At 45.9% G+C, this 26,584-nt stretch overlaps 1 protein-coding gene across 7 annotated transcripts in view; it reads right to left on the minus strand.

Annotated features, from left to right (window-relative positions):
* Positions 1-16,345: 16,345 nt before the first annotated feature.
* The window catches only part of LOC140425483 (uncharacterized), a 169,922-nt gene continuing 159,683 nt past the window's right edge, over positions 16,346-26,584 (minus strand). For all 7 annotated transcript variants that reach the window (XM_072509801.1, XM_072509800.1, XM_072509798.1 and 4 more), the window contains 2 exons: positions 22,281-22,419; positions 16,346-18,101 (listed from right to left, as the gene is read on the minus strand). In XM_072509801.1, the coding sequence (XP_072365902.1) occupies positions 17,878-18,101; positions 22,281-22,419 (363 nt within the window). In that variant the 3' untranslated portion in view covers positions 16,346-17,877. The remainder of the gene's footprint in view (positions 18,102-22,280; positions 22,420-26,584) is intronic.

Here is a 26,584-nt window from a genome sequence, read left to right on the forward strand (position 1 = left end):
TCGGGTTTTTCAGTTATTACGCACAGTGAGTCCCCAACTACGCAGACAAAGCCCGACCCCTAATCCAGTCCACAACCTTCCCCCTGTCGACGGAGGCCCGCCAGGCCTTCTGCCACATCAAAGCAGACATTGCAAAGGCCACGATGCGCGCCATCGACGAGTCCCTCCCCTTCCAGGTCGAGAGCGATGCGTCTGACATAGCTCTGGCGGCCACCCTCAACCAAACGGGCAGGCCCGTGGCTTTCTTCTCCCGTACCCTCCATTCACCATTCCTCGGTCGAAAAAGAGGCACAGCCATAGTAGAAGTTGTGCGACACTGGAGGCATTACCTGGCCGGCAGGAGATTCACTCTCCTCATGGACCAACGGTCGGTGGCTTTCATGTTCGATAACGCACAGCGGGGCAAGATAAAGAACGACAAGATCTTACGGTGGATGATAGAACTCTCCACCTACAACTACGAGATCTTGTACCGTCCTGGGAAGCTAAATGAGCCCTCCGATGCCCTGTCCCATGGCACGTGTGCCACCGCACAAGTGGACCACCTCCGAGCCCTCCAGGAGGACCTCTGCCACCCGGGGGGTCACTTGCTTTTTTCCACTTCATTCAGGCCCGCAACATGCCCTACTCCATCGAGGAGGTCAGGACAGTCACCAGGGGCTGCCAAATCTGCGCAGAGTGCAAACCGCACTTGTACCGGCCAGAGAGGGCACACCTGATAAAGACGTCCCGTCCCTTTGAGCGCCTCAGCATGGACTTCAAAGACCCCCTCCCCTCCACCGACCGCAACACGTATTTCCTGAACGTGATTGATGAGTACTCCCAGTTCCCATTCACTATCCCCTGCCCCGACATGACCGCAACCACCGTCATCAAGGCCCTCCAGGGTATCTTTACACTGTTCGGGTTCCCCGCGTACATACACAGTGATGGGGGGCCTCCTTTATGAGCGACGAACTGCGCCAATTGCTGCTCAACAGGGGCATTGCCTCAAGCAGGACGACCAGATACAACCCCCAGGGAAACGGGCAGGTAGAGAGGGAGATCGGAACGGTCTGGAAGACCGTTCTACTGGCCCTGCGGTCCAGGACTCTCCCCGTCTCCCGCTGGCAGGAAGTCCTCCCGGAGGCCCTCCACACCATCCGGTCGCTGCTCTGTACAACTACCAATCAGACACCTCATGAATGTCTCCTTGTCTTCTCCAGGAAGTACTCCTCCGGGACCTCGCTCCCAACCTGGCTAGCGACACCCGGACCCATCCTGCTTCGGAAGCAGGTGTGGGCGCACAAGTCGGACCCGTTGGTCGAGAGGGTCCACCTGCTGCACGCTAACCCCCAGTACTCCTACGTGGCGTCCCCTGACGGCCGGCAAGATACAGTCTCCCTCCGGGACCTGGCGCCCGCCGGAACCCCACGCGCACCCGAACCATTATCCCCCCCCTCCCCCCCACAGCACCTCACTGGAGGGTCGGTCCTCCTGCCGCTCCTACCTAGGCCATCCCACCCACCGACGCCCCCTACAGGCGCCCCCCTCTCGTGTCAACTGTTTGCCCCACCAGCGCCATCTAGGGGTGACAAAGCTGCCATGGAGGCCGAAGCCACGCTCCCGGAGTCGCAGACACCCGGACCCCCACCAGAATCACCACAGAGGCTCAGACGATCCAGGAGGACGACCAGGCCACCCGACCGACTGATTGCTACACTGTAACTGTAAATGAACACTGACTGTATATATCTTCCACGCTTGTAAATACTCACGGTACCTCCATATCTGATCATACCATGTTAAATTCAATTGTAACCACTGGCCACCACCCCCGCCGGACTCCTTTTTAACAGGGGCTGAATGTGGTAGTATCAGGTATTGCAGTACCCGAGAGGCTGTTGACCATTGGGTAAACCTAGGAGTTTACCATTGGCTGTTTGGTATGTGGCTCCGCCCTGACAGGTGGGGTATAAGAACAGGTGCCGTCCCAGCAGCCCTCATTCTGTACCAAAGCTGCTGGGGAACAGATCTAGTCTATTGAAGCCTTCAGTTATGTTACAACCTCATCTTTGAGTTTAATTGATTGTGCATCACACCTCATGTATGTTACAGATCCAGTCTATTCTATGGATGAAATAATGAAGCTACTGAGGAGCTTTGGCTCCTTTTTGGTATAAGTTGAACCTGGAGAAGAGTGAATAATTTTGGGTTAATCCTCCGGGGAGGGGAGCCAATCTGGGGTTACTGCGTTTTTGTCTTGCCAGAGGTTGCTTCCGGTATCTGGGTATCCGAGTGACCCATAATTGGCCCAGGCTTCAAGGATAAAACTATACAAGCCTGGTGAGTACGGTGAGGTCCGACTTACAGAAGTGGGATAACTTTCCGCTGTCCTTGCCAGGCAGAGTTTAGACGGTTAAAATGAACATCCGCCCAAGGTTTTTATTTCTGTTTCAATGTTTTGCTGGTTCCCTTGCTAAGGCTATCTTTGCCCAGGCTAACAAGTTAATCAGTTCTTTTGTTTGAGCGTGTAAGCCACCAAGAATTCACAGGATGTTCCTTCAGGGGGACTGACAGTCGGGGGGCCTGGTGTTACCCAATTTGCTCTTTTATTATTAGGAAGCCAACATTGAGAAGGTGCTGGGGTGGTTTGGGGAGTCGGATTCCATATGGGGGCAGATGGAGGTAAGTTTGTGCAGAGGTTCAAGTTTATGTCCATTGGCAAAGGCTTTGTTCCTGTCCTCCCCAGCGAGGTATTCCTCGAACCGGTCGTGATCTCTATTTAAGGATATGAAATTTGTTTAGGCAGCTTTACAAGCAGAACACCATGTCATTGTTGGCCCCCAGCTTTTTGGCAACAATTTGTTAGTGTCATCGGATTTAAATGTAACGTTTAAGTTGCGGGGATGAAAGGGCCTTGAGTATTTTGGGGATCTATTCATGGAGGGACGGTTTGCTAGTTGGAGGAATTTTCAGCAAAATTCCAACTCTCAGGAGTGGACTTATTGCGCTATTTCCAGTTACCCGATTTTATCTGGAAGACTTGTCCTACATCTCCCTGAGCGCCGCAACCCTCCCTGATAGGGAGAATCATACTGCTGACTGGCGGGGTCTGGGGGGGAGCATTTCAAATATTTATGGGCAATTATGTCAAGGAAGCTGTCTCACTGGACCAGGTGAGAGCAAAGTGGGAGGGGGAACTGGGACCTACTTTAGATTAGGAATTGCGGTGTGAGGCCCTTCGCGGGGTGAACTCCACTTCCTCCTACACACAGCTCAGCCTGATTCAGCCCAAGGTGGTGCATAGGGCTCACCTAACTAAGGTCAGGATGAATGGTTTCTTTGTGGCAGCAGAGGACAGGTGTGAGCAGTGCTTTAGTGGGTCCGCTAACTGCACCCACATGTTCTGGTCATGTCCAAGGGTGGTAAGCTATTGGGTCTTCTTCTTTAGCACCACGTCAGCGATTCTTAACATTGATCTGGAGCCTTGTCTGTTGGTGGCCATTTTTGGGGTTTCGGACTCGCCGGGACTGCAGATCGGGGTGAAGGCGGATGTTCTTGTCTTTGTTTTGTTGATAGCCCAGAGGCGAGTTCTGCTGGGGTGGAAATCCTCCGCTCCGCCCAGCACCTCGGCCTGGTTGGGTGACCTCATGGAATTTTTATATCTGGAAAGATCAAGTACACCATTAGGGGGGAGGGGTAGGGGTTCTACCTGAGGTGGCAGGCATTCATTTCCTACTTTAAAGAGTTGGTCACCATCAACTGTTGCGGGGGGGTGGGGGTGGGGGTGGGGGGGGGGGGGGTGGGGGGGGGGTGGTGGAGGTGGAGGGAGGGGGGGTAGTTATTATTTGGGGTAGGTTATTTTTGTCTTTCTTTGGGTGGGATTTATATGATCGGTTATGTTTCTTTTACGATGTTGTACTATGTAACATCCGCTTTCCTGGCTGTCTGATGCTTATGTCGTGTTTGTTGTCAATGAAAATTTTCGATTAAAATACTTTAAAAGAAGTAAATCCCTAGTCAGTGACTGACCTGATACCGAAGAGAAATTCGGTGAGACTGCTTGTTCTAGAAATTTTGACTCTATTTTGCCCTGGTCAGCTCAGGCATTGACTGCAAAGTTTAAGCCACATTCCCACTCTAACTGCACCCTTTGTGCAAAGTTATACTTATAGAGTAAATATATCCTTAAAGTGACAAAGAACAAATTTTGGCTTCATCTCTTCACCCCCCAGAAAAATGACTATTTATGCAAGTGCATTGTCCCCTATATAAAACCAAGAGGTATGTATCATCTCGTCAGTGCAATGTCAAAGTGTATGGTTCATTTCAACACTATTTACATCATTTTCTACCAATACTTTGAGTGCTTCATGAAGGTGGCATTCCTTTAAATATCTAGTGGAATGCTCCGAGTATACATACCTGCTGCAGAGGAATGTTGCCTGGATATTTGGCAACAACTAGAGACTTTCTTTTTGCGTTTACAAAAGGGCCAGCATACATTTCCCTACATCAGGGCTTGGCCTGCATTATTATTTTGCTAGGTAAAATTTTTTTTACCACTAATTGCAATAACGCAAAGCACACTAATAAATTGGATAGCTAAGGTAAGCCGTGAGTATTTAAGGTCAAAGTGGATAAATTAAGATAAAGAAAAGAAAATTTTAATGATTGTAGAAAAAAATCCTTTACTCGGTGGGTGATAAATGTGATAAATGTTTGGAGTACTCAGGCAAACTGGAAATTTAAATATGTTTTGCGGGAGTTTAAGATGCAGTTTAATGTAGGTTGGATGAGTTGAAATGCTAGAGAGAGTTCAATAGGCCATAGGGTATTTTCTCATCCTTTACCTTCAATTATTATTGCTAATAAATCCACAACAGTAGTGAATGTGTATGTTAACCATTTAGGCTGAATCCGATTTTTTTACTGAGCTGCCCATTATTTAAGGATCTTTTGCTCCAGTGACATTGGATGCAAAATAGATTTGTCAAGCATTGCTTCTATCAGCTACATATATGTACCTCAGGCTTGTAACGCACGTGTCACTGGCCAATTTCTGCACAGTGTCGAGTATGTCCCACTCCAAAGCCCGGTCTGGTTGAAAGGTCGAGATCATGTCAGGCCAATGCAACAAATGGTAAAATTGGCAGACAAACATGCAGAGATCTTCTGAAACACGTGTAATGTCATAGAATTTACAGTGCAGACGGAGGCCATTCGGCCCATAGAATCTACAGTGGCCCCTGAAAGAGCACCCTACCTAAGCCCACGCCTCCACCCTATCCCCGTAACCCAGCAACCCCACCTAACTTTTTTGGATACCACGGGGCAATTTAGCTTGACCAATCCACTTAACCTGAACATCTTTGGACTGTGGGAGGAAACCGGAGCACCCGGAGAAAACCCACGCAGCCACTGGGAGAAGGTGCATGACCCAAGCGGGAATCGAACTGGGGTCCCTGGCGCTGTGAAGCAACAGTGATAATTACTGTGCTACCGTGCCGCCCAAAGTATAATGAAGCCCTGTTCTGGAACTATTTACAAGGCCACACAAGTTGCAGGCGAGGTGCTTTAGACTTACCTGTGATTAGGCCAAGTTAGTGGAAGAACTGTGGTGAGCTGATGGGGCAGTGTGAAAACTTCTGCTGACCAGAAAGCTCGAGATAATGACCTAGTCTTTGATAACTATGAGGGCAATAGTTGCAGCATTTCCTGCCTTGCATTAAGAACAAAACGGGCAGAGAAGAAAGCAGAAAGGCTGACCTCTGTGAGGATGGAGGAGGAGAAGATGGCTCCTTTTTTATGGCTCCATCCCAGTCAGGTCTTCTAGAAGCACCAGTCCCATATGTTGGGCTGAACCAGGAGCAGTGCCTCTGGAGACTTTACTAAGGAGGTGGTATTGGAGTTGTGTCACCTCCTCACGAAAACGTGGGAGTCTCAAACCAGGGTAAGGAACATCCCCCCCAGTGGCTGTGGAAATCATCGTAACCAGTTCCTTCAAGACACCAACTGTGATATTTGCAATGTCTCACAATCTGCCAACCATAGAAGGATCCAGGGTTAAAAGAAGTGCTGGACAGGAGAGGGGCTTCATCCTCTTCTCCCAGGAGGAAAACCCAGGATGAGCATGGACCTGGATAACGAACTTCCTGATGGCTGCAGGGCGCCATCAACTATACACACGGGAGTCCCCCATGCCAATCACAAGAGCTACCATTCAATTAATATGTGGTTGGTATCAGGATTTTCAGAGTCAGCCCTGACTGTGAATCTGTGATGTAGGGTTAGTAATAGGGGGTGTGATGTATTGAACATTGTGAGAGATGGGCAACATGAAATCTGTTGAGCAGATGTGTTCATTCATCTTCACCATGCAACAAAGATAAGTTAACTTCTTTCAGCATCACTGCCATGTCTGTGATGCTACACTATAGACATTTATTGCCCATTGGACATGTTCCTACTTCCCACTTAGAGTCAGTTGGAGGGGTGTCTTGGAAATATGGATTCCCTCCTGCCTTCAGCCAGTGGCTGGCAGTGATTCCAGGACGACGGTGCTGAATCTCGTAAACTTCCTTTTACTTTTCAGCGATACTCTTGGAGTGTTAAAAACCAATTATCCAGCAACTAGCAGCGCATTGCTGCAACTTACCTTCCCCAGTGCTTTCTACAGAACACAATCTAATGCCCTGGAATATGCAGAGTACACCTTCACTGGGGCCATACATATTGACAGTACAATCATGTGTGATGAATGTAGGAATTTCAGATGTATTATAGATATTTGGTGCAGTAAGGGTTAAAAGCCTGGTTAGTGTGTGCATGATTGCTGCAGTAGTGTTTTTAAAATAATCCGAGTTTGAAAAGTTTTGGGAGCCATGGGTGCAATTGGGACATTGTAAAAGTTTGGGCTAATGGAGTTTTATTTGGATCAAGGGGGTTCCCTGTGGAGTTAACTGGTGCGGTGTACCCCCGCTGGCACTGGGATTCTCCGTTCTGCCAGCATGCCAATGGGGTTTCCCATTGTGGGCAGACCCATGCAGTCAAGAAATCCCCGGGCGTGGGTGCGCTGCTGGCGCAATGGAGAATCCCGCCGACAGAGAATCCAGTGTTTCAGTTTGGGAAGATTATGTAATTAATGGGAGGAGCTAACGTATCTGCCATTTTGCAGAAAAGCAGTTAGTTGAGTTTTAGATGGAGATGTGAGCAGAGGTCAAGCATCTACTCCCACTGCAATTTAGTTAAAAGGTATGTTTGTAGACAGATTAACAGTGCGGCTGGAAGGTTAGCTGAAACAAGCTTAGCAGTTTCTGAAGAAATGCAGCCAGAGTTTCTGACAGGATTCAGAGCTTTTCTTTAAAGTCATATCAAAAGATCTCTCTTTCTAAAAGTAGAGTATCCAGACATCTCTGTACCGCAAGTATTCCTCAGTGCTAACGGTAATTGAAATGGATTGAGAGCCGATATGGTTTAATTTTAAGTGGGAATAAAGATAGCAGTTAAATATTATTGTGCCACTGCATTGATTAGCTTTGTTTAAGGAGGGGTAATTCTGAGCTATTTTCTTGTGTGATGTTAAAAACTCTTTAATACTGCACTGGTGATAAAGTTTGTTTTAAAATTTCATATCCCTACTTTTTGTGACATCATACCTGGAGCGAGGCATCCTTTCCTCACAATCTTACAAAATTAAAAGATATTGGGGTTTCTGTCCAGTATCCTACCCACTGTTTGGGGGTCTGGTCCAGAATTGTAATACATGCAAATGAGCTGTGTAATTAATTTTCTGTCTGACCCAACCTATTCCTTCAAACTGTGGGCGTTACACCCAAAATCAGGGTGTCTAAATGTGTTCCCCTTATTTTTCACTTGAGTGACTATTTAAATTGCTCATTCCAAAGTTATTTTAATGAAAAGTATTAGTTTTGTAGTATCCTTTGCTGTCCTTGAGAAAAGGTTTGCAATCATACCAGCCATTTTTCTTATTCAATGGATGAATCCCTTTGAGACCAGAAGAATCTCAGCTTATATCATGTTAGAATATCACTGTAAGGGTCACAAACAAGAGTTTGCAGATGGCATATTTTCCCCTATTACTCATTCATTGATGCTCGATCAATAAATCCAGAAGCGAGATTGGAGACAATTGAAGGCTTTATTACACTAGATGTTTCCCCCAGCAGCGCAGGTACAGAAGGCAGCTGCTGTGGAGACACGGGCTCTTACACTCCGCCTTACTGGCCGACCAGCAGGCAGGCTTAACCAATGAAAACAGTACCTCCTACACCAATGGTCTTACAGCATTATTGGGTACCGTAATACCTCTAATACCGATTACCACATTCACCCCATTAAAAAAAAAAGTCCGGCAGGGGTGGTGGCCTCGCATTACACAGTGGTAGAGATTAAGATTATGGAGGTACCCGGTATACATCAGTACAGTGGTTTTGCCTCGTTACATCGTAACTATTTCCAAAATTTATTTACAGTTCAGAATGAAGCAATTAGTTGATCGGGGGCCCTGGTCGTCCTCTACGATCGTCGTAGCTTCAGCGGTGATGCAGTTGCCGGCTCGGGCATCTGTGGCTTCGGCATCTTCAGCAGCTTCATCACCCCGAGACGGGACTGGTGGGAGGACCGATCCACCTGGGAAGGGGGCGGCTGTCGGATGCGCCGTTGGGAGGGAGGGTGGGATTGGTGGTGGGGGTGTGTGTGGAGATCCAGCGGGCACCAGATCCCGTAGGGAGACCGTATCCTGTCGGCTGTCGGGGTACGTCACATAGACGTACTGAGGGTTATTGTGGAGGAAATGGACCATCTCGACCAATGGGTCCGACTTGTGCGCCCGCATGTGTTTGCGGAGCAGTATGGGTCCAGGAGCTGCCAACCAGGTTGGGAGCGAGGTCCCAGAGGAGGACTTCCTAGGGAAGACAAGGAGACGTTCGTGAGGTGTTTGGTTGGTCGTGGTACACAGCAGTGACCGGATGGAGTGGAGGGCATCTGGGAGGACCTACTGCCAGTGGGAGACAGGGAGATTCCTGGACCGTAGGGCCAGTAAGACGGTCTTCCAGACCGTTACGTTCTTCCTCTCTACCTGTCCGTTTCCCCGGGGGTTGTAACTGGTCGTCCTACTCGAGGCAATGCCCTTGCTGAGCAGGAATTGACGCAGTCCGTCGCTCATAAAGGAGGACCCCCTATCGTTGTGTATGTAGGCGGGGAAACCGAACAGCATAAAGATACTGTGGAGGGCTTTTATGACGGTGGCTGCGGTCATGTCGGGGCAGGGAATGGTGAATGGGAACCGGGAGTACGCGTCAATCACGTTCAGGAAGTACGTGTTGCGGTCAGTGGAGGGGAGGGGCCCTTTGAAGTCCATACTGAGGCGTTCAAAGAGACGGGAAGCCTTTATCAGGTGCACGGTCTCTGGCCTGTAGAAGTGCGGCTTGCACTCCGTGCAGATTTGGCAGTTCCTGGTGGCTGTCCTAACCTCCTCGATGGAGTATGGCAGGTTGCGGGTTTTAAATGAAATGGAAGAATCGAGTGATCCCCAGTTGGCAGAGGTCCTTGTGGAGGGCTCGGAGGCAGTCCACTTGTGCGATGGCACATGTGCCGCGGGATAGGGCATCAGGAGGCTCGTTTAGCTTCCCGGGACGATATAAGATCTCATAGTTGTAGGTGGGGAGTTCGATCCTCCACCGTAAGATCTTGTCGTTCTTTATCTTGCCCCGGTGTGCATTAACGAACATGAAGGCCACCGACCGTTGGTCAGTGAGGAGAGTGAATCTTCAGCCGGCCAGGTATGCCTCCAATGCCGCACAGCTTCTACTATGGCCTGGGCCTCCTTTTCAACTGAGGAATGGCGGATTTCTGAAGCGTGGAGGGTGCGTGAAAAGAAGGCCACGGGTCTGTCCGCTTGGTTGAGGGTGGCCGCCAGAGCTACATCGGACGCGTCGCTCTCGACTTGGAAGGGGAGGGTCTCATCGATGGCATGCATCGTGGCCTTTTCGATGTTCGCTTTAATGTGGCTGAAGGCCTGGCGGGCCTCTGTCGGCAGGGGAAAAACCATGGATTGGATTAGCGGGCGGGCCTTGTCCGCATAGTTGGGGACCCACTGCGCATAAGAGAAAAATCCCAGGCAACATTTCAGGGCCTTGGAGCAGTGAGGGAGGGGGAACTCCATGAGGGGACGCATGCGTTCAGGGTCTGGGCCTATAACTCCATCATTCACTACGTAGCCGAGGATGGCTAGACGGCCGGTGCTGAACACGCATTTATCCTTGTTATATGTCAGACTAAAGATTTTTGCGGTATGGAGGAATTTTCAGAGGTTGGTGTCGTGGTCCTGCTGGTCGTGGCCACAGACGGTGACATTATCGAGGTACGGAAACGTGGCCCGCCAACCGTACTGGTCAACCATTCGGTCCATCTCTCGTTGGAAGACCGAGACTCCATTAGTGACACCGAAGGGAACCCTTAGGAAGTGGTAGAGCCGCTCATCTGCTTCGAAAGCAGTGTATTTGTGGTCGCTAGGGCGGATGGGGAGCTGGTGGTAGGCGGACTTTAGATCCACCGTGGAAAAGACCTTGTATTGTGCAATCCTGTTGACCAGATCGGATATGCGGGGGAGAGGATACGCGTCAAGCTGCGTACACCTGTTGATGGTCTGGCTATAATCGATGACCATCCTATGCTTCTCCCCGGTCTTTAAAACTACTACTTGAGCTCTCAAGGGACTTTTGCAAGCCTCAATGGCACCTTCCCTCAGTAATCGCTGGACCTCCGACCTAATAAAGGTCCAGTCCTGGGCACTGTACCATCTTCTCCTGATGGTGACGGGTTTGCAATCCGGGGTGAGGTTCGCAAACAGGGAAGGGGGATCGACCTTGAGGGTCGCGAGGCTGCAGACAGTGAGGGGGGTATAGGGCTGCTGAATTTAAAGGTTAAGCTTTGGAGGTTGCATTGAAAATCTAACCCTAGGAGTGTGGCAGCGCAGAGGTGGGGAAGGATGTAGAGCCTGTAATTTTTAAACTCTCTTCCCTGGACCGTGAGGTTCGCTATGCAGAACCCCTTGATCTCCACTGAATGAGACCCGGAGGCCAGGGGGATTTTTTGGTTAACTGGGTGAACGGGGAGAGAACAGCGCCTTACCGTGTTGGGGTGTATGAAGCTCTCCGTGCTCCCAGAGTCGATCAGACAGGATGTTTCATGCCCATTGATGAGCACGGTCGTCGTTGCAGTCGAGAGTGTTCGAGGCCGAGACTGGTCCAGGGTCACCAAGGCTAATCGTGGCAGAATTGGATATTCTCCCCAGGCAGTGTGTGGTCATCCGAGTCAGGGTCCTGAGAGTCCAGCCAAGATGGCGGTGCCCACTGCACAAGATGGCACCGCCCATCCATCACACGTGGTGTCCGAGAGACAAGATGGCGGTGCCCGGAGGCCACACGTGGCCCTGGAGGAGGATGGCGGCGTCCACTGGCCGCACGGGGCCCGTGGAGAGGGTTGTGGTGGCGGTATCGATTCGCCTCCGGCGACCACCCGGGCCTGGCATACCGCCACGAAGTGGCCCTTTTTGCCGCATCCTTTGCAGAGGGATGAGCGGGCCGGACAGCGCTGTCAGGGGTGCTTGGCTTGCCCGCAAAAGTAGCAGCGGGGCCCCCGGGGTTGCCTGGCAGTCTCGCAGCACTAGCCTGTGGGGGGATGGGGGATGCATTGGAATCGGTCGCGGGGGGGGGGGGGGGGTCCACGCTGCCCAAGGGGCTGCCGTGCGGTCGCGGACATAAACGCGGGCGTTTTGGGAGGCCACATCCAGGGAGCTAGCAAGGGCCCGTGCCTCCTTGAGGCCTAGTGTCTCTTTCTCCAGCAATCGCTGGCGGATTTGGGAGGACAGCATACCTGCAACAAATGCGTCCCAGATCAAAAGTTCTGTGTGGCCGTTGGCCGAAACTTGCGGGCAGTTACAGTTCCTCCCCAACACCAGGAGCGCACGGTAGAACTCCTCCAGCGATTCCCCATGGATTTGTCGCCTCGACGCTAGTAGATGTCAGGCACAGACCTGGTTTACAGGGTGAATATAGTGTCCTTTCAGCAGATGCATTGCGGCCTCAAAATCGTCCGCGTCCTCGATGAGAGTGTAGATCTCTGGGCTCACCCTCGAGTGCAGAACTTGCATCTTCTGGTCCTCTGTGGGCGTAATTGTGTTTGAAGGTTGCAGCTGAGTTTGTCGCATGGGGCCTGAGTTGCAGACACTCCAGCTTGATTCGGAGCTCCATTCTTTAAAATCTAGTGTAATAAATTGATGCTCGATCAATAACTCCAGAAGTGAGATTGGAGACAATTGAAGGCTTTATTACATTAGATGTTTCCCCTAGCAGCGCAGGTACAGAAGGCAGCTGCTGGGGAGACACGGGCTCTTACACCCGACCTTACTGGGCAGAACCAGCAGGCAGGCTTAACCAATGAAAACAGTACCTCCTACACCAATGGTCTTACAGCATTACAGGGTACCGTAATGCCTCTAATACCAACTACCACATTCATTAAGGACCTAATGGTTTTCAATTTGGTGGAAGGACGGTAGCACAGTGGTTAGCACTGTGGCTTCATAGCGCCAGGGTCCCAGGTTCAATTCCCCGCTGGGTCACTGTCTGTGCGGAGTCTGCACATTCTCAGTGTCTGCGTGGGTTTCCCCCGGGTGCTCCGGTTTCCTCCCAGTCCAAAGACGTGTAGGTTAGGTGGACTGAACATGTTAAATTGCCCTTTGTGTCCAAAAACAAAGTTAGGAGTTATTGGGTTACTGGGGTAGGGTGGAAGTGAGGGCTTAAAGTGGGTCGGTGCAGACTCGATGGGGCGAATGGCCTCCTTCTGCACTGTATGTTCTAAGTTAGGGCACTTATAATTTATGTTGTAAGAGAAAATGCAAATGAGCAGCAAATTTGCACTAGCAACCAGTACAGTAAAGATTCAAAAATAAATTTACATTAGAGTTAAAATGGAAAACCCAAAGTAAAACATGATCTAATGACATTAAAAATGACATTGATCATCATCTATAGATCAGGCTTCTATTTAGTGAGAACAAAGTAATTACATGTCAGAAATAGGTTGATTATACAATACAAAAGCAAAACTGTTGTAAGTACTGCGCATTGGCAGCCTGAATAAAGCACATTGCCATCTCGTCGAATTCTGCAGGAAAGGGGTTTTGTCATGGCAAAAAAGCTGGAGTTCACTTCAGCGATGGAAAACTGGACTGATTTTAGACAAGGCATGGCCTTTACTATCTTTCGCCACACTGTTATTTTATGTTTAAAGATATTATGGTGAAAGGTAGAACAAGGTCCCATCACTGCGATGGTCTGTGCTAATATGAATGGCACTGCAAAGTTGCCGCTTGTTGTGATAGGAAAGCCCAAGAAGCCAACCAACCTGATGCCAAGGCACTTGTACTCGGCTGGCATGGAAATTCTAGCAGACAAGCATAGAAATTTACATGGAAATGAATGATCCTATTCGATGCACCATTGGCCAGATGATGCTGTCATAGATACAGTATTCTTCAATCGAGGATCTCAATGACTCTGAAGAGTCTGATGAATGCCTGCCCACCTGTTTCCACAGCTGATGTTGCAAAGACCATGGAGTTGCTCTAGAATTTCGCACTGCAGCACAAAAAAACTGAAAACATGTTTCACTGCATCGAAAACATGGCAAACTGCATTACCACTTTACTGTGTTTTCATTTAGCATTTGAATATGTAATAATAATCTTTATTGTCACAAGTAGGCTTACATTAATACTGCAATGAAGTTACTGTGAAAATCCCCTAGTTGCCACACTACAGCGCCTGTTCAGGTACACTGAGGGAGAATTCAGAATGTCCAAATCACCTTACAGCACATCTTTCAGGACTTGTGGGAGAAAATCCACGCAGACATGGCAAGAACGTAGACTCTGCGCAGTGACCCAAGCGGGAATCGAACCTGGGACCTTGCCGCTTTGAAGCAACAGTGCTAACCACTGTGCCACTGCACCGTTGTGTTAAACATAGGAAATTGGGCCTCCTTTGCTACAAAGCGCCATTCAACATTAACTTTGGGGCGGATCCTCTGGGTTTGAAGAGATTTGACTGTAGTTGCCTGCAGTCGATGGCTACAGCTCTGTTTAATGGGTGATTCTATAGAATAGATTTCTGAAAACTCTTTTAACGCTATTGCCAGTATGTGTGTTTCTAATATCAGTTGGTTGTGGGTAATACTACAGGTGATTTACTAGCATTAAAAAAGGGCTTACATTTCCTACTATATTTCATTTTTTTTTTTTAAAAACCTGCAAAACACTCAATGAACACAAAATGGCAGATCCAGAATGTCTGCAGTCTTGACCCATGAATCTAATGTTCATGGAACAATTAACTTTGTAGCCTGTGTGTAATATTCCTATCTTTGTAATGCACTATAAACAGCTCCAGGGAAATGTTACCAGTAATATAACAAAAGCAGGACAGTGGGTATTTCCTGTGTGTTCAATCACATTTCATTATAGTCAAATATCGTGCAGTAATTGTTTGAAGACACTCACTTATAGCTTTTTTTTTCAAAAAAGGCCAGTAATTTGAAATGCAAAACCTCTCTGGCAAATTATTATTTTTTTTAAATAAACCATGAGTGCCATATTGACTGTAGCTTCAATTTAAAAATAACCTTAGCAGTAATGCTTTGGAGGTTGGGTTAAGTAGAACAGCCATTTCATCTTTAGTTCTGATTAGCAGTATGAAAAATGATCTCACCCCAGACACTTCCCTAACCAAATGACCAATCATCTCAGATTATCAATTTGACAATTTGGTTCTCTTAAAGGGATAGAGCACCACATTACCACTTGAATAATGCATGGAATGCCATCTGTATAATGGTTCCTGTTGTCATAAAAAAGCTGAACATTTCATTGGGAAATCCATAAGTATTACAATTCCCAGATTTTTGACAGCGACGCTTAAAACATTGGCCCGAGGTTACATTCTCAGAATGACAGATAGTACATCAAACCCAACACTCAAACAGGAAATGAATATTTAATAACTTAAATAGATGAACACTCGGCCGCTTGATTCTACTGGAAAACAACAGCTGCAAGATAAATTCACAATTGCAGTAATTTGCAGCTGCATCTAACTGGCCATAAGCACAGGAGTAGGCCATTCAGCCCCCTGGATCTATTCTGACATTCGATTAAATCATGGCTGATCTGTATTCCATTTGTTCACCACTGGTATGATGTATATGTTGATCCCATTACTGAACAAAAAGATCAGTCTTGAACATTTCAATTAACCCAGAAACGAGTTTTTTTAAGGGAGCAAGTTGCATATTTCCATTACTCTTTGTACTTAATTTCATTCTGAAATGGCCTGACTCTAATTTACTGTAGCTCCTTAAGAGTCACCTTCCAACTTTGATATAGAACGTTGTATTCCTCATACAAGTTAACAAAAAAGTGAAAAGCTGAGGTTCCTGTACAGATAACTGGGGGCCACCACTCGACATATTCTGCCAATCAGAAAACACTGCGGGTGGCACAGTGGCAAGCACTGCTGCCTCAAAGCATCAGGGACCTGGGTTCAATTCCAGCCTTGGGTCACTGGCTATGTGGAGTTTGCACATTCTCCCCGTGTCTGCATGTGTTTTCTCCGGGTGCTCCGGTTTCCTCCCACTGTCCAAAGATTTGTGTGTTAGGTGGATTGGCCATGATAAATTGCCCCTTAGTGTCCAAGGATATGCAGGTTGGGTTATGGGATTACAGGGATAGGGCTCAGTGGACATGAGTAGATTGCTCATTTGAAGCGCTGGTGCAGACTCAATGGGCCGAATGGCTTCTTTCCACACTGTAGGGATTCGATGAATGCCCTTCTCTTACCTCCCAACTAAGTAAAGTGAAAACTTACAACGGTGACATATGGAAAACATAGGGAAAAAAAGTTAAAATTATTTTGGTACATTTTTGTGGGGCCTTGCTGACTTTATTAATAACCTGATCCAGATTTTGAAGTTAAGTTGCTAACAACCAGAGGTGTGAAAAAGGTCAGTTGCCACATGTACTAGAGGTTGGTTAAGTGGGAAATTCAAGCGAAGCATGAGTCAACCTCCAGGGCAAAGAGGCAAAAAAATGTACATAATTTTCCATTCAGTACCAACTGTTTGCTTCAGCTGAATTAAGCATTTGTGACTAGAGACAAAAGAAAAATGGGGGGGGGGGATTTTTTTTGTTAGACTGCACGACAACTTGTGGATACTAACTGATCGGGAATACTTGCAACAAATTAACATATCGTGAAAACAAAAAACAGAGGAACAAAATCTATTTTAGACACAATCAGCAAACTGTATTTGTTAGTTAAGAATCTACATAATTAAGCAAGACCAAGAAGTTGGGCTGAAACATTTACACAGATCTAATATACTGTAAAATTCTATTTTAATTTCATCCAAAATAAAATCACGGAACGTGTTACCCTCCCCAGAACAGAAATCACCGACGGCAAAGTAATTTAGACAAGAGGTTAAATTTGAGAGCTTTTAAAAATATCATCCGCAAGAAACATCGACAAAGCTATCTATCCATTTAATGAAATAATCTATTAAAAAAAAACATTTAGAAACTTTTGATATGTCTTTGGGGTTGTTCAAAGCATGGGGAGAAAAACATCAATACAAATAAGTTTGAAAAGAACTGAAGAAAATTCAGATTAACACTTCACTTGAACTAAAACCACAGGATATATATCCGTGTTAATAATCTAGATTCAATTCAGGAATTCCATGGCTCTGGCCTTGAGTGGACACCATTTTAAAGCATTACCAGAATACAGACTGGTAATAAAATAAGTTGGAAAATGTTCAAGTGTTTTAGAATGCGAATCGCATGTATGATGACCAAACGTAGGTTTTGCAATAAATTCCACTCTCATAATTCAGAGAACTAAACAGGCCAATCATTCCTCAATTCACACCACTAGCCACATAGCAAACATTTCTTTTGTTTTAAAAGGAATTTTACTTTCTTTCCACACAATCATTGACACAATTGGATCTTTTTATGTTCATATTGAAGATGAAAGTTTTGTTTTCTGAGGAAGGGAGCTTGGAGGGAAGTTAAATCACATAAAATGCTTAAAAAAAATTACACTATAAAAAACACTTTTGCAGGAAATTAGCAATTAATGTTAGGAGAGTAAGGTCTACTTCAAAGTCTACAATTTTGTGCACTCCTCTAAAATTGAAGGTGTCCCTTCACATTGTCAAGAGGCAGGTTTTTTTTCCTTTGAGGCAAAAGATGCAGTCTTGGCAAAACTTTACAAAGTATAGAATGCAAGGAATGACCTTGTAGAAACTCTGATAACGCGAGAACACAAGATGATCCTAGTGCCCACCAGATAATTGTCGCCTCCTCTTTATTTGCAACCGCCGGGCTCTCGGCACGTCACATAGATTTTGGAATTTGCAGTCTGTCTCCTTGGTTGGCATCATCTGGTCACATGGCTGTATTTCTCTTTCCTCCCCCACCCCCTCCCGCTCCAGCAACCCCCACCTTCCCAGCACATGGGCATGCACATTGTAGTCACTGACAAGTGTACAGTCTTTATCATCCTTTGCTTGGGCTCTTCCTTGGAAAGTGCGATAAATGTTTACAAAGAGAGAAGGTAGTGCTGATAGCAGCAAACAGTGAACAATACATTATGTAGTGCATCACTGTAAATGTATTTTAAACTGTACAAAAAAAATCAAATCTTTACAAAACAAAAAAAGAAAAATTCAGGTGCTTTGGATTTTTTTTCATTTCTGAAGAAAAAGAATGGTAACTTTCCACAGAAGTCCCAGGAGGTGGATCTTCTTTCAGACTTGACATGAAGAGCCTGTTGTACTGGTACTGCCCATCTCCTGGGCACGAGGTGGTATCACATTATCCTGCTGTTCAGTCTCAATCGATGGGCTAGGCGTGTACGGAGGAGGAGCATCAGTCAAGCTGCAAGCATCATACCCCTCTGGTATAGAGAGGACACGAGCTTCTTCATTACCTCCAGCTGCATATTCTGTATATGGTGGAGGTTTTAAGTCATCTGTAGAGGCAAACGAAAAGAAAATTCTCTGCATTAAAATAATCTTCATAATCAGTATTATAGCACAAGACCCTGAAATTGATTTCTCATTATTTGTAGCGGATGGCAGTGTAATCAAGGTGATAAGAATGGAAATTTCAGGGGTTTGTCGTTAAATTTCCAGCACTCCAGGAAAGCATCTTGGTTGCAGATCATCAGCTAAATATTGCTGCAACATTCTCAGCCCATTGGGCAGAAATGGAATTGCTTCTCCAATTGTATGAGTTTGATGACCTCTTTTATTTCCTTTGAATTGCTGAACAAAATACATTGCAAATCCATGCAAAGTACGGCTCTATACATTTACCATCACAACCAAACTGCTTTTATATCTGCAGATTCCTGCACAAGCACAGAGCTAATTTCCCGAACCATCAATTTTAGACCAAGCAACTAAAGACCAACAATTCGCTGCATTCATGGTCTTAATCATCACAGCACAAAAAGAACAATCACAACAACTAACATTTATAATCATGGAAATAAAAATGCTACATTGGCAATGTGCACTACAAGCATGTATTTATTTAAATGAATTTTTTTGTCAGTGCTTGGAGGATGCATTAGCTAAAATACTCAGATTCTTGAAGTTACTTAATGTGAATCATCAAGCATGTGGGGATACCTGGTCATCATGGCTAGCTGTAAAAGTCCTCAACTTCTGATGCTTTTATGGTGTCCTAAGAAAGAGCCAGGTTGTTGTAGCTTGTCACAAATTATTACTGCAGAGAAACAACTGATTCTCTCTCCACCCCCTGCCAGTGCAAAATTTAATTAGAGGGTGCAGTTTTCGAACTATTATATGGTTTTCTGGGGTTCGGGTTTCTCTGAAGAGGCCTCGGACAGTTTGAACTCACATCTGCGAAGTCTGGATTACTCCTCATAACTGACATCAGTACTCCGCAATTGTGATGTCAGACCACGCTCCACATTACAAGGATGTGAGACTGGAGAGATAAGGGCAGGGCCCAACGCCCCACATGGAGGTTGGACATTGCCCTACTAGCTGACAAGGCCTTCAACGAAAAGATATCGCGGGCCATAGCAAAGTACATGGAGAACAACCAGAACGGGGAGGTCTCACCCTCCACGCTCTGGGAAGCGCTAAAGGCCGTACTAAGAGGGGAAAACATCGCTTTCAAAGCGCGAAGAGATAGTGAGGAAAGGGCGGATAGGCAGCAGCTGGTCGACTCTATACTGGAGGTAGACCGTAAATACTCCAAGGCCTTGACCGTAGAGCTCCTGGCAGAAAGGAAAGAGCTACAAAGGAACTTTGATCTGCTCTCCACCAGGAAAGCAGTGCACCAACTCCGCCAGGCACGTGGGACCCAATACGAACACTGAGACAAAGCCAGCCGCCTGTTGGCTCGCCAGCTGAGAAAGCAGGCAGCCACCAGAGAAATTGCACAAATCAGGGATGCCAGAAGCACATTTGAAACAACCAGAAAGATCAACAAAACCTTCAAGGCCTTCTACCAAGTGCTGTACACCTCAGAGCCCCCAATGGGGGAGTCCGGGATGAAACGGTTCCTTTATGGACTGGACATTCCAGTCGTGGGGGAGGGCAGAAAACGGGGCCTGGAAGCACCACTAGCACTGGGAGAGATCATGGACAGCATTAGCTCCATGCAGGTGGGGAATGTGCCGGGACCAGACGGGTTCCTGGCGGACTTCTACAAAGAATTTGAGACAGCACTGGCCCCGCACCTGCGGGAGATGTTCACAGACTCGCTAGCGAGGAGCACACTGCCACCCAGGCTAACACAGGCCTCAATCTTGCTGAAACCTAAGAAAGATAAAGACCAAATGGAATGTGGGTCATACAGACCCATCTCACTGCTGAACGCAGATGCCAAAATACTGGCCAAAATCCTGGAAGACATTGTACCAGAGGTCGTTGCAGAGGACCAGACGGGCTTTGTCAAAGGTAGACAGCTTACCTCGAACATCAGGCGCCCACTGAACGTGATAATGACCCCCTCCGGGGAGAGAACACCAGAGGTGATCGTCTCCCTAGATGCCGACAAGGCCTTCGACAGAGTCGAATGGAAATATCTCAGAGGTACTGGAGCAATTCGGGCTTGGAACAGGGTTCACCTCCTGGGTAAAGCTCCTATACAATGCTCCCATGGCAAGCATACAGACCAACACCACCAACTCCCGATACTTCCAGCTGCACAGGGGCACCAGACAAGGATGCCCACTGTCCCCGCCGCTGTTCGTTCTAGCGATCGAACCACTAGCAATCGCAAAAAGCTGGAGGGGGTTCCGAAGGGGCGGCAGAGAGCAGAGTCTCACTCTATGCAGATGACCTACTCCTCTACATTTCGGACCCACAAAGCAGCATAGACGGAATCATCACACCCCTGAAAGAGTTTGCCGCCTTCTTGGGCTACAAACTCAACATGAGCAAAAGCGAGATCTTCGGTACACCCATAAGTAGGGGGAGCAGCACTAACAGGACTGCCGTTTAAACAAGCCCGACACAAATTCTGCTACCTGGGGATCCAAATAGCCCATGACTGGAAAGGGATCCACAAATGGAACCTCACCAGTCTGACGGAGGAAGTAAAAAAGGACCTGCAAAGATGGAACACGCTCCCACTCTCCCTCGTGGGGAGAGTCCAGACGATCAAAATGAACGTACTGCCCAGGTATCTCTTCCTACTTAGATCCATTCCGATCTGCATCCCCAAGGTCTTTTTCAAAGCACTGGACAAACTAATCATGGCGTTCGTATGGGGGGGGGGGGGGGGGGCGGGGGGGAATGCTAGGTTCCCAAAGAAGGTCCTACAAAAAACTAGCCCTCCCAAGCCTACCACTGGGTAGCCAAAGCTGCAGGCTGGCTGTCCGACCTCTCGGAATCTCTCCAAATGAAGAAAATCAAATTCACCATCCGAGGGTCAGACGACGGCTTCCACAGAACTTGGGAGCCAATCACCCAATTGCTCCGGGACCTGTTTGTAGCCAACGAACAAGCGGAAGAATAGCCAGGTAGCCAAGAATCAGGGGAAAGTAGCCAAAGCATGAGAGGGAGACCGGGAGAGGGGGGAGACAGCTAAACCTAAGAGGAAAGAAAGGCAAACCACAGGGGAAGGGGGGGGGGGGGGGGGGGCGGAGAGGGAAGGGACAGGAAACAAGAGAGGAGAACCAGGGAGGTGGGGGCACGGAAATGACAGCCGGAAGGAGGGCACGGGATACAATAACAAACTTGGCATCTCCAGCAACAGAGAACAAGGAGAATATAGGCGAAGGACGGGAGGAACGGATGAAGCGGAGGTGAGCGCGAGACGACAACAGCAGCGAGATCCGTCCGGGAGAAGCAAGTGACAACACCAACACCAAACCTATTCGAGTTTTGCCCACTGTAATTGTTTCTCCGGCGCCCAAATGTATATTTACCTCCCCAGTCTCCACACCACCCTCTCCCCCCCCAACAAAGTCACCTACTTCTGTGTTGTAAATAATTTTGCCGTTGTACAGAGTTGCAGCTGTTGAGCTGGTGCACAATACCCTACCAGTTATTCCATTTTATTATTACTTGTTTTTTGGCATGTTTGGGTGTGCCCTTAATATATATTTCTTATTCTGTGTACATAACGGTAAATATACTTTGTTCAAAAACCCAATAAAAACATTTATAAAACAAATAACTGACATCACTGAAGTGGCCTGGCATGGAGAAACATACTACTCAAGGGTTGCTAAGTTGGCAATAAAATCGATAAACATTTAAAATGAACTTTAAAGTCAATTATTTTCAATTTTCAAAGAGAGCGAGCCAACAAGTACCATTCCCAGACTCTGCTTGCCAGAGAACAATCTGGTTATGACGATCAGCATGTTCACCTGCTAATATGAGCAACAATACTGGCCCCTCCGTATGGAATAAAGATGAAATCCCAAAAGAAATTGACGTTGCTGTGTGAACGTTTCGGAGAAAAAAAAGTGTGGGACGACATAAAAAGTGTGTGAGACTGTTGGATCTTTTGGAAAAAGTATGCCACAAAACACAGTAGCTTTAGCCCTTGAAGATCGGTGTCATTTGTTGAAAGAATGCAAAATATCTAATGAAGAAAATAAGACATTTGCATGAACTAGAAAAAACTCAAATTCCAGAATTAGGAATTGACATCGTACCTGTTTGACCTCTTGTCACCGCTTCATATGGAGGTGGTACCTCTAGTTGGCTGTAAGAAGGAGCAGGAGGTAGTGACCCAGAAGGTTCTCCAATGGAGCTGTCATCTTGACCACCATACCAACTATACCACATAGGACTCTACAATAAAAGAAATGGTAACACTGTTAGCTTTCACTAATTCTCACTTTGTATCTTATCAAGAAGTTTGAGAAAGCTTTTAAATATATTTAATTTGTTCAACAACAATGTAAAAGTGCAACACAGTGACAAATATAAAACCCATACTTTTTAATACATTGAAACCCTCATTGCTTCAATCTAGAATAGTGGGAACTACAATACTCATGAGACTACCACATTTAGATTAAATATTCAGCTTTAGTTTTCTTAATGTTGGGTGGGGTTACTGGGTTATGGGGATAGGGTGGAGGTGTGGACCTTGGGTAGGGTGCTCTTTCTAAGAGCCGGTGCAGACTCGATGGGCCGAATGGCCTCCTTCTGCACTGTAAATTCTATGATTCTTAACTGTTCAAAGCTAAGGGTCTAATATCAAAACATCACTGCAACATATTGAAATCACATCTTGGAATGTTATCAATGCAGATTAAATTGCTCTCCTTGTTTAGATTATCCCAATCTTATTGCCTTAGCATACACTGTAGACCAAAGTTCCCACTAATTAATTTTCGAAACGTTTGGGTAATTTGTTTCAGTATCTGGTTGCAGAGCTTAGAGGAAACATTGCTGTAGGCATTTCTTTGTAATATAGTCATATACATATACACTTAAATATTACTGTTTTCATCATTTTATCAGGAGATTACTGTGGCTTCCATAACCATATCACAGAAGAGTTATAGCACAGAAGAAAGTCATTCATCCCATCATGTCTGGGCTGGCTCTCAGGAGCGATTCACTTAACACCGCTTCCCTGTCTGCTCCCTGTAGACCAGCACACACTTCCTTTTCTGGCAGTAATCCAGTTCCTTCTAGAATGCGTCGATTGAACTGTTCTCCGCCCACACTCTCAAGACAATGCATTCCAAATCCTAACCACTCTAAACAAGCTTTTACTCATGTTGACACTGCTTCATTTGCCAATTACCTCAAATCTGTGCTTCTTTTTTTTGATGCTTCCAGCATTGGAAACAGCTGTTCCCCATATATTCTGTGCAGACTCTTTGTGATTTGGAATACCTTTATCAAATCTCCTTTCGACCGTCTCTTCTCCAAGGAAAATAGTCCCAACTTGCAAATCTACCTACATAATTGATGTTCCTTATCCCTGGAAGCATTCTTGTGAATCTTTTCTACACTCTCTAACGAAGAACTGGATGCAATACTGCAGTTGAAGCCAAACTGGTGTTTAACTTCCTTGCTTCTGTACCTTATGTCCCAATAATGCCTTCCCTGGAAAACTTGGGCCATTTTCCACATCTTGGGAGCCACCTCACGATGACAGTAGACAGAGATAACAAAATTCATCATTGTCTCCAATATGCCAGCTCAGTCTTTGGCCGACCATGAAATTGAGTGTTTGAGAATCAAGGTTGCAAACCCAAGACTAAAATCATGGTTGATTGGGCAGCAGTGATCACCGTGCAGCTATGCACTTTGGAGACTTAGACAACCTAAAGCAGTGTTATGGACAGTGGCTAAGAGACTGGACCAGAACCATAACTTTTTAAAAAAGTTTTAAGATGGTATGGAAAGATTTGCTCCAGGAGTGATAATAATAAATTAGGCTTGGTTATTTTATAAACAAACTTTATTAAAACAAAAGAAAACAATGTCTAAATATTGCTAGGGACTCCCAGAAAGACAATAGAAATGTCCTCAAAGCATCCCTGAAGGGCTCAAATATCCCGCCAACTCATGGGAGTCCCTAGCTTGTGACTGACCAAAATGTAAAGACGCATCCAGAAAGGCACGAAGAGACTTCAACAGGAATGTGCAGAGACAAAGTCAAGGCATTGGAGTGCACAAAACTTCCAACCAACCTTTCTACCATCACCTGCCTTCATGTGGCAGAGTCTGCATATTGCACCTTGGACTTATCAGCCATCGCAGAACCGATAAAACTGGAGTGGGAGCAAGTCATCCTCAATTCTCATTAATAAAATTATGATGCCGATGATGTATATTTTATTAACTACTTTCTCAACCTGTCCTTCCAACGTCAATGGTTTATATACATATAATCCCAGGCTCCTCTGCTCCTTCACTCCCTTTAGAATTGTGTAATATTGTTCTTTGTCATATCAGAATTTAACTAAACTCAGAATGGTTGCTTAGATTTTGAACTTGAACATTGAAGGAGAGAGACATGTTGTGGAAACTTTTTGTTTTTCACTCATCAGGCCAAAGGTAAGAATGCCAAATTTCTAACAACATGGGGCTGGTTTAGCACAGTGGGCTAAACAGCAGGCTTGTAATGCAGAACAAGGCCAGCAGTGCGGGTTCAATTCCCGTACCGGCCTCCCCGAACAGGCGCCGGAATGTGGTGACTAGGGGCTTTTCATGGTAACTTCATTGAAGCCTACTTGTGACAATAAGCGATTATCATATTACAGAAGAAAAGGGCGCTGACTGGTTGACAAGTGGACTCTAATTGGTCAAGGCATTGCCATGGAAAAAGTAATTGGGGGGGCTACAGACATTTGAAACTCCAAGGTAATTTTGTTTGCGGAGAATGGGTCCCTGCGTAATAGATGTAATTTCTAGTGAGTGTAAATGAGCAATGTTATGAGCTCAACTGACTATTATAAAGTTTTGACAAAGAGCCATCTAGACTCAATGTTAGCTCTGTTCTCTCTCCACAGATGCTGTCAGACCTGCTGAGATTGTCAGGCAGTTTCTGTTTTAGTTTCAGATTCCAGCATCCGCAGTGATTTGCCTTTATATTAAATTGGTTGTTAGTTTAGCTGTTAATTCGTTCAGGATTATTCTGCGATTGGATAGAACTTGCTGAATCATATCCAACAAAATGTTTTGTTTTCGGTTTTGCATGCGTGAGCTGGTTGAGTACGGTCTATACTCTGCCTACTACAAACAACTGAAGGAACATGCTGTTTGATTCAATTAGCCAATCATTTGGACATATTACCTACCTATGTGGCATCACACCAGTACTGTAATTCAGTCTATTGTTAAATGTAAATCAGTGATTGGACAGCGCTTGCTGAACAATCCTGAATGTGCTAATAGATACACTACACCCAATTTAAGATAATCAGTCGAGCTTGTAACGTAGCTCATAAATACTTGCTGGAAGCAACATACATTCATAAGCAAGGCAAAGGGACCCATTCTGTGCAAACAAACAGAATATATGCAAGCTTCATCTTTTTTGAATTACTGGGAGCTTGGGGAGCCTATAGTTCCCCATTGCTTTCTCAATGCAAAGCCTTGACCAGAGTTCACTTGCCAACCAATCAGTACCCTTTTCTTCTGTAGTACAAATCGTTATAATTGTTTGATATTTAACATTCTTGTGTTTGTTGTCATGTGTGCAAGGTGAAAAGCTTTGGCAACATGCCTCTCTTTTCAGCATGTGCGATAATTAAATAGGGATTGGAAAAAAGAAAAAAGGGCATCATGCAGTTTCTCACATTGAAGGCTACTACACAAATTGTACGAATAGGGGACACTGCACGAGTTAATCTCGGTGAGAAAGGGGTCACACAAGTTTCAAGGAAAATCTAATTCTCAAATTGTTTTTTTTATTTGTCTTGCCATACTATTTGCTGCTACTCATGTTTCAGGATTGCTGACATCAAATTACAATCTCAGAGCTTCTTTCATGAGCACTGAAGAGATGCTAGATTTGGAATTCAGCTTTGCCGACCAAAACATTTCCTGTAATTATTCAGTTATATTTTCCAGTTCCAGCCCTTCCTCATTGTATGCTTAGTTTGCTGAGCTAATCATACCGGAATCAGCAAGTTAAAACCCATTCAAAGCAGGCTATGGCTTTTAACCATGTTTCATCTTTTTAGTTATGTCATTGAACATTTTCCCTTCTGTTTTTTCAATACATTGTGGAGCTCCTGTAGAGGTTATATCATTTTATTAAATGAAAATGTAATTGCTGGTTTTATAGCACTGGACAACAGCAGATCCTGTACCCTGCAAATTTTGTTTAGCAATCTTTGAAAATAATTTCTGGTTGTGAAAGTAATTGAAATTAATTGCAACTTTCTTACTTCCAACTGAAAACAAACAATACAACAACCCTCCTTCCTTTTTCCAGTTATAATCTCGCCTGCCCACCTACAACTCATTTGAATCAGGAGGGTATAAT

This window comes from Scyliorhinus torazame, chromosome 6, assembly GCF_047496885.1.
Source record: "Scyliorhinus torazame isolate Kashiwa2021f chromosome 6, sScyTor2.1, whole genome shotgun sequence".
Lineage (NCBI taxonomy): Eukaryota > Metazoa > Chordata > Chondrichthyes > Carcharhiniformes > Scyliorhinidae > Scyliorhinus > Scyliorhinus torazame.